The sequence below is a fragment of the Dipodomys spectabilis genome, unplaced genomic scaffold (assembly GCF_019054845.1).
Source record: "Dipodomys spectabilis isolate Male_0828 unplaced genomic scaffold, ASM1905484v1 ptg000136l, whole genome shotgun sequence".
Classification (NCBI taxonomy): Eukaryota; Metazoa; Chordata; class Mammalia; order Rodentia; family Heteromyidae; genus Dipodomys; species Dipodomys spectabilis.
In genome coordinates this window covers 6,864,003-6,872,267 of record NW_024870813.1, presented here as the reverse complement: position 1 = coordinate 6,872,267, position 8,265 = coordinate 6,864,003, and the positions used below count along the sequence as shown (strand labels likewise).

The 8,265-nt window shown below is 54.0% G+C and overlaps 1 protein-coding gene across 1 annotated transcript; it reads left to right on the top strand.

Moving 5' to 3' along the window:
- The first annotated feature begins 1,193 nt into the window (after positions 1 to 1,193).
- Ppif (peptidylprolyl isomerase F) lies at positions 1,194 to 7,912 on the top strand. Its single transcript, XM_042690254.1, has 6 exons — positions 1,194 to 1,422; positions 2,783 to 2,813; positions 3,286 to 3,374; positions 5,210 to 5,306; positions 6,062 to 6,137; positions 7,211 to 7,912. Exons 1-6 carry the CDS (start codon positions 1,234 to 1,236, stop codon positions 7,344 to 7,346), a joined length of 618 nt encoding a protein of 205 aa, XP_042546188.1. The 5' UTR covers positions 1,194 to 1,233; the 3' UTR covers positions 7,347 to 7,912.
- The last annotated feature ends 353 nt before the right edge of the window (positions 7,913 to 8,265 follow it).

Here is an 8,265-nt window from a genome sequence, read left to right as displayed (position 1 = left end):
TCACATTGTGATCCTCCGATCTCAGCCTCCTGAGTAGCTAAGGATTACAGGCATGAGCCACCGACACCAAGCTCTTATTGGGCTTTCATTGAGTACTCAGCACCCTTGCATGCTAAGAAAACAAAGCCAGGGCTGTGAGTCTCCAGAAGGAGGGGTCTAGACACTGTTCTGAACTCATGAATTTGTTTGGGTCATCAGTGATCTCTCCTCACTGTTCTATAAACTGATACAGGGACTAAAACCCACCCGTCTCCATGGATCAGCTCCTTTCACTTTCTGAGCCTCCAAGCCTCTGAGCCTCCACAGTTGAATCTCTGTTCTCTGAGCTCTAAACCCTCAGCAGTCAGACTAGACACTGCCCATCACCAAAACACAGTATGTAGCAGCTGACACAGACCTGACTAGAAAGCAGAGTAGAGACTGGAGGCCTGGGAGGACCAGCACAGGTTGCCAGTGGTGCTCCTGGTTCTGGCTAGAGCCTTGTCTGTGTGCCCAATTTCCTTTTTGTAGAATGCAGATGTTAGCCCAGTCACGTTTCCTCACATTCCCTGTGGAATGGATGGTGTACAGACACAGGTCTGGGTCTGGCAGGAGCACAATAGGCCCAGGTTGCACTTCCAGCCTTGCTGAAGGTCACCTGGTGGGGTGACAGGGAGGTGTCTCTGCTTACCTGCTTCCTCTTGCAGCCTCACCTTCTCTAATCCCGCCTCTTATCTCTAACCTTTCTTGGACTCTCAGTGACAGCGATTCTCCTGGTCTCTGTCTGCAAGAACTACGAGGAAGGGGTGGTAGGAAACCACTTGGGCTGGAACCTTACACACATGAGTCACAAAGGTAGACTTCTATCACATTCAAATAAAAACTTGTGGGTGCTCCTATTTTAGAACCACATGTTTGTATTTTTCTTTAATAAAATATATAACTGGGGTCCTCACCAAAAGGAACCAGCCTTGCTGGGGAGGGAAGCGGAGGGTACAGTTGTTTGTGGCTCTGGGAAGGGTTCTGTCCCTGATCAGTTCAAAGGACTTCACGTCCTTGGGCCGGCACTGCCGTCTGGCGCCGGCAGAGGTCGCCCGCGGACGAGCCCGTAGGGGGCGTGGCGTGGGCGTGGCGTGGGCGTGGCCAAAAGACTCATAAAAGCGGCCGCGGGCGGCTTCCGGGACCGCTTCCTGTGCGCGCGCGGCCTTAGCGCCGCGGCCTCTGGTTCGAGTGTTCGTCTCCCGTCCGCCCGCGATGCTGGCGCTGCGCTGCGGCTCCCGCCTGCTCGGCCTCCGCCCGCTCTCCCGCCCCTGTTCGGCGCCGCTGCGGTGCTCCGCGGCCCGCGCCGGCGCCCGAAACCCGGCGTCCGCCTCTGCCGGGAACCCGCTGGTGTACCTGGACGTGGGCGCCGACGGGCAGCCGCTCGGCCGCGTGGTGCTGGAGGTGAGGTCGCAGGCCCCGCCGGCCTGGGTGACCCTGGGCCCCGCATCCGGGCTCGGGGCCTCCGATTCCCGCTTTGTGGGCCGCTGGGAACGGTGGAGGTGGGAGGCGGAGCAGGGCAGGAGAAGAAAGTTCAAGGTCAGGGGGCCGCGGGCGGCCCTCGCCGACCCGGGTTGAGGAAGGGGTTTCGAGGCCCCCCTCGGGGCTAGCTCTGAAGTGGACGTGGGTCTGGGGTGGCCCTTGGGGCCTGGGCGGTGGACGGAGCTGGGCGCCCACGTGGCCACCCCAGGAGCTACGAGGTGACCCGGTCCTGGCAGTCCCACTTTCCCACCTCCCCGCCCCCCGGAGTGGAATGGAAGCGGAAAGGTGGGCACTAGCCCCTAGACTGACCCGGGTGTCCCTCGTGGGTGTCCCAGGAACCCAACCCAACCCCCCTCGTGGGGATGGACACTCAGCACTTGCCTTTTCTTCGGGCCCTTTAAAAAAAAAATAGGGAACAACCAATGCCTGTGGCCTGTAATGCTAGCCACTCAGAAGGCTGAGATCTTGAGAACCGAGGTTCTAAGCCAGCTTGGGCAGGAAAATCTATGAGCCAAAAAGTTGGAAGTGGAGCTGTGGCTCAAGTGGTTGAGCACCAGCTTCGAGTGAGTGAAGAAGCTTAGGGACAGTGCCTAGGCCCTTAGAGTTCAAGATTCTCTCCCTCCCCTCCGAGGAAACAGGCCCTGGGGAACTGAGGAGCTCCAATGTCACCTTCATGCTACTTCACTTTGAGCAGTGTTGATGGATCAGTTTCCAGGGAAGCCTTGGAATTTTTTTTTTATGCCTCAGTTTACTTTTCTGGAAAGTGAGGCTCACACTCTGACCACATTTAGTGTATGTGTGACTTTCAAAGCCAAAGAGGCCAGAGGCCAGCTTGGCTGTTAACAATCTCACTATCTCCAACTTGTCCCCTCTGGCCTCTCTCTGAGCCTCAGTTTCCCATCTGTGTGTTGAGGAGCTTGTATTGTATTTGTGTATTGAGGACCTGCCTCTTCTTAATCTAGGCCAGGCACCTCTGATGCTGGCCCCCAGTGGAAGAAGCTCCCTGCTAGCTCTGCCCAGGAAGTGGGCCAGAGTGGCACTGTCATCTCTGCTGACAGGCTAGGAAACTGAGGCTGCCTCCCCAAGCCTCAGGTTCAGGAAGCATCTTGCCACAGTGATAGCTGCTTCCCTGCTACTTCAGGATTTGGCAGTCACAGGAACAGGCGGAATGGCCAGGGGGGCTCTTCCTCAAGCTGCTCTGGTCACTGTGGTGTTGGGTGGTGGGGAGGCAGCTTCCTGTGCCTGGTGTGATGATCTTTTTGTCTCTCTTACCTCCCCACAGCTGAAGGCAGATGTTGTCCCAAAGACAGCAGGTAAGGCAGAGCCAGGACCTTCTCAGTTCCCTGTGGGCAGGAGTGGGGAGGCTTAGGTGGTCTGGGGGAAAACTGACCAGGAGAGAGTTTCACATGAGGCTCAATTGTTGGGCAACTTAGGACAGGCTCTGTCCCTTTCTAGGCCTCACTATTAGCTCTGTCCGCCAGAACCAGTGGGAGGCTCATGTAAATTCCCAGCCTCTTTCTCTTGCCTGAGTGGGCAGGGCTGGGTAACATGGACTGGGCCTTGGACTCCATGCCTTGCTATCTGGCTGGCACAGCTAAGAGCTTGTACTCTTGTCACTATGTTTGGGCACTGGGGACAGGGGAGGGAAGTGACATGTTCCAGTCACGTAGTCATTCAGGCACTGTAGACCTAGGAAAGGGGAACATACCTGATGTACCTTCTGTGGGGACTGGCATGAGCCTGCTGTGGGGCCCACCATGTTGACCTTCCTGTCCCTCCTTTCAGAGAACTTCAGAGCCCTATGCACTGGTGAGAAGGGCTTTGGCTACAAAGGCTCTACCTTCCACCGGGTGATCCCAGACTTCATGTGTCAGGTAATGTGGTCTTTGAACTTCCGTCACTTGGGCTATGAGTATGGATGGTAGTGGGAGGTGCCTAGAAGCTGTGGGGGATACTGATGAGTACGTATGCAGGGAATAGGGAGCTGCTGTGAGTACCTCACTGGCTTGTCCGCTCACCCTGACAGGCTACACTGTCCAAGCTACCAGGGCCTCTGCTTGCCCAGAAGTCAAGCAACAAGGCCAGTGGAACAGAGGCCCTGTCCAGCTGCATGGGTGACATTGATCATGTCATAGGCGAGGGGTTGGGGGTGGTGGGGCCTGAAGGCTTCATAGAGCCAGTGGAGACTTCTGGTGTCTGACTTTGATCCCCATGTGTGTTGCCTACCCCCTGACTACTAGGCATAGGAGGTAGGAAGGAAGAAAGGGAGAGGAGGAGGATGATGGCGGGGCCAAGCAGAAATGCACAAGTCTGGACTTGGAGCTGCTTTTCCCAGCAAGTGCATCTTCTTGGTCAAATGAATTTCTTTAGTCATAACCTGCTTGCACATCAAAAGCATTGATACTGCTGTGTCAGGTTGAGGAGCGGATAGTAACAAGAACTTCCATGGTATGTCAGGAGCTGGGGAGGATGTTCTTTATTGGAGCAGACCCTCAGGATCCTGGGGCAGGAGCAGAAGTCAGGGAGCTCTGAATCCTTTTTGCCCCAAATTCCCTCCCCATCCCATCTAGGGGCTGGCATGCCATGTGAATGCTGACTCCATGATGCCTGAGTCTGATTAAACATGGAACAGGCATGGAGGGGCAGGCAAGGCTGTGACCTGGCCGCTGCTACAGGCTCCCAGCTCTGTCTGGGGCCTGTGGATAGGAACCAGATCTGAGGTGGGTAAAGGAGCCAGGCATGGCCTTCCAGAGCCAGAACACAGTCTATGACATGAGGTAGTAATCCCCAGAGGCCCAGGCCACCCCAGGCATCTGGAGATATCTTCCTGGGATTTGTAGATGCTTTAGCTGGACTGGGCAGCTTACCTTTCTCAACTTAAGGATCCCGCCTCAGGAAATCTGCTCTGTGGCCATAGCCAGTGACTGGAGACACCAGGACAACTACTGGCTCCTAGGGCAAGAACTCCATAGAAGTCCTGCAGGGCTTCCCAGGCATCTGGCACCAACTGTGGTGGGCGCTGTCCCTGGTCAGAACTGCTGGGCTTCGTGAGAGAGGGATACCTGGACATGGGAGCTGCCCGCTCCCTCACGCCACACTTGGGAATGGTGCTCCTGAGTTAAGTGTGGAAGTGTAGAAATCCTGAGTCACTAGGAAACATCGCAGATGGATCTTTTGAGACTTAACAATTTGCTCCAGCCGGGTGCTGGTGGCTCACACCTGTAATCCTAGCTATTTAGAGACTGAGGACTGAGGATCACAGTTCAGAGCCAACCCCAGGCAGGAAAGTCTGTGAGACTCTTATCTCCAATTAGCCACCAAAAAACCAGAAGTGGTGATTTGGCTTAAAGTGGTAGTGTTAGCCTTAAGCAAAAAAGCTCAAGGACAGTGCCCAGGCCCTAAGTTCAAGCTCCATGACCAATTCTTCCCCACCCCCCACCCCACCCCACCCCCGCAAAAAATTGCTCTGTCAAAAGGTGTATTGTGCTGTTCAGAAGCCAGGGTTATTCTTCTGGTAGGGGCTATTTAAGCTTTGTTTCCTTTTTGCTTCGTTTCTTGGTTATTTCATTAGTTCTTGCTTCATTGAGTAAGGATGAATAGCAGCACTCCCTTGGCCTCAGGAGCTGGGTAGGCCCGGGGTGGGTTGGGGGCTGCCTCTGAGCTCTGGGACAGCTCTGTGGCCACCACTCAGCGGGTGTTGTATGTGCAGGCAGGGGACTTCACCAACCACAACGGCACTGGGGGGAAATCCATCTATGGGAGCCGCTTTCCTGATGAGAACTTCACACTGAAGCACGAGGGACCAGGTATGTGGCGGGGATGGGGTCCCCAACTCCTGAGTGAACCTTGTAGTTGCAGCCCAGCTGGATTCACACCCTCCCCCCCCCCCCCCCCCCAACTGCCCGCCTGCCCTGCCCAACCGCGGCCCTGCCAAGCAGCCCTGGAAGAATGCAGTCAAACAGTCAAAATTGCTGAGGCCAGGCACCGGTGGCTCACACCTGTGTGATCCTAGCTACTCGGAAGGCCAAGATCTGAGGATCCCAATTCAAAACCAGCCTGGGCAGGAAAGTCTGTGAGACTCTTATCTCCAGCTAACCACCCAAAAGCTAGAAGTAGAGCTGTAGCTCAAGTGGTAGCATGCCATTCTTGTGTGAAAAGGTTAAGAGACAGCACTCAGACTCCAAGTTCAAGCCCCAGTACAGGCGCGCGCACACACACACACACACAAACAAACAAATATCCTATGACGAGTCTCTCTTCCTGGAGTATCTGGGCAGCCTAGAATTTCTGGCTTGCTGTGTTTCCCCAGAACCTTCTTATTCCTAGCTCCCAGTTTAAAAAACAGACTTCCCTTTGGGAACTTGGTGTGGGAGAACCTTGAAGCAGAACTGCACCATGGACCCAAGGTAGAATGTGGAAACGTAGAGATGGGGCCATAGCTTTACCACTGAGAAGCTTCCCCAAGGCACCCCACTGAGACATAGCAGGCAGCAAAGGGCAGCCAGCCCAGGGACCAGGTGTTGGCCCTGGGCCCAGGCCTCACCTCTGCTTGCTTTTGCAGGTGTCCTGTCCATGGCAAACGCAGGCCCCAACACCAATGGCTCCCAGTTCTTCATTTGCACCATAAAGACAGACTGGTAAGTCTCCATACCAGGCCCTCTGGGAATGAGGGCCCAGCCTTGTAGCTATAGTGTATGGCTGCGTTTAACCCAGGACAGTGGCCTTCCTGACTGTGTATCTGTTTAGAGACATTCAGTGAAAGGCTTGGGGGAGAATCTTCCTGAAATTCCAGCTTGCTCATAAGTAGCCTTCTCATTGCTGGATCTGACCCATAACCCAGTACATACATACACATACACCCCTATAGACCCATCTGTACACATATACACACACACCGCTTTGGGAAATTCCGTTATATGTTAGATTTCATTCTGTCCCGAGTAGAAGGCAGTTTGCTTGGTTTACCCTCTTTCTTCTGGTTTTCCTCCATCATGGAACATATCTAGAGAAACTGAGTGTCACAGCATGTTCTGATCACGTCCTGTATCAACACGTGACTCCCAGCCACTTACAGTCCCTTTCTCAGTGCCCACAGATTCCAGGGTTATCTTTTCCCTGGTGAAGTTTCCAGTAAAGCATGTTTCTCTGCACAGAGTCCCTGGTGTCTCAACACCTGGGGTTGATGGATAACATCTGGCCAGGAGCTGGGCTTCATAAAGCCCATTTCCAGGATTTGGGGAATCACCAGTGGCATTGTCTACCCTCCAGGACCCCTTAGGAGTCTGCCCTTAGCTGTCAACTCTCCTGGCTTTATGAGCTGAGCTAAGGGCTTCTTGCACTGTTAGAACTCTCCAGTCAGGAACTGCTCATGCTCAGGACTTCCATATTTTCCCACTCTTGTCATTGCTGAGAAGTTCCATTTCTGTAGATTTCTCATTTGTTAAGAGTCACTCCATGCTCTGCCATCCCAGGCAGAACATGGTGATTCACTGATCACAGATGGGGTAGAACAGCTTGGGGCATAATCTCACCGGGCGGGAGTGACTGAACATGTCTTGGGGCTTGGGCATCCTCTGGGGCACCTCTGGGGAGCTCAGGTTGAGTTTGTGTTTCGGGTTGGAGGATCCAACCTGTTTCTGCCTGAGTGGCTCGAACCCGGGGTGGCCTGGCACTTCCCACTTGTGCTCACCCAGCTCACCCCTCCTCCCAGGCTGGATGGCAAGCACGTCGTGTTTGGACACGTCAAAGAGGGCATGGACGTCGTAAAGAAAATAGAGTCTTTCGGCTCCAAGAGTGGGAAGACATCTAAGAAGATTGTCATCACAGACTGTGGCCAGCTGAGCTGATCAGTGGCCAGGGTGTGAGGATGGTATTCAGGCACCCAGGGGCACACAGGCCCTGTCACTGCATGTCTGAGAAAGTCCACTCGGGAGCCCACACCTCCACCAGGACCTGCCAGGGTGCTTCTCACTGTCTGCCCTTCTTCACAGCCCTGTTTCGGGACCCCCAGTGTGTCTCCGTGACTGGCAGCCCGGGCTCATGGGTGCCTGGACATTGTTGGTGGTGACGGGTTTATCTGAGGAAGGATGGCTTTTAACCTCTTCCTTCACGCAGGTGGGCAGCCACTGGCTGACCATTGCTGGCTTCCACATTGCAGTAACTCAGCAAATGGCATTGCTTAGAAATGAAACTGTGGTCCCAGCTGTGCCAAACTGATGCCACCTGTTGGCTCAGGCCTCAAAACCCTAGGCTCCAGATTTGAAACACAACTCAGGGCTTTGGTGACAGACTCCAAGAGCGAGAACTTTCCTTCTAGTTACTGTGAACCCTGCTGATTTGCTGTTGTCTTTATTTTTTTGATGCCAGTCCCTGGGCTTGAGCTCAGGGCCTTGGCTTCTTTTGCTTAACTACTTAAGCCATAGCTCCAGTTTTGGCTTTTATTTTAGTAGTTTTTATTGGATATAAAAAGTCTCACAGACTTTCCTGCCTGGGCAGGCTTTGAACCACAATCCTCAGATCTCAGCCTCCTGAGTAGCTAGGATTCCAGGTGTGAGCCACCAGGGCCATCTGCTGTTATCATTTTAGAGGAGCGCCCATGGCATAGTGGGCCTGAGAACAGACTTGTGAGCGGTCCCAGTCAATGTGAATCCCATGTTGGAAACTTCTGGAAGTGCCCTGTGCTCAGGAAGAAAATAGTTCCTGGTGCTTGTTGCTTTTTCTGTGTGTTGAATAAATCTAGTCAACTGATGGTATACATGAAAAGTT

Excerpts from the sequence above, each read along its gene's own strand:
- Ppif (XM_042690254.1), top strand. The coding sequence starts at position 1,234 with ATGCTGGCGCTGCGCTGCGGCTCCCGCCTGCTCGGCCTCCGCCCGCTC. Across the intron at positions 5,307-6,061 it reads ACTGAAGCACGAGGGACCAG|GTGTCCTGTCCATGGCAAAC; the intron begins GTATGTGGCGGG and ends TTGCTTTTGCAG. Across the intron at positions 6,138-7,210 it reads TGCACCATAAAGACAGACTG|GCTGGATGGCAAGCACGTCG; the intron begins GTAAGTCTCCAT and ends CCCTCCTCCCAG.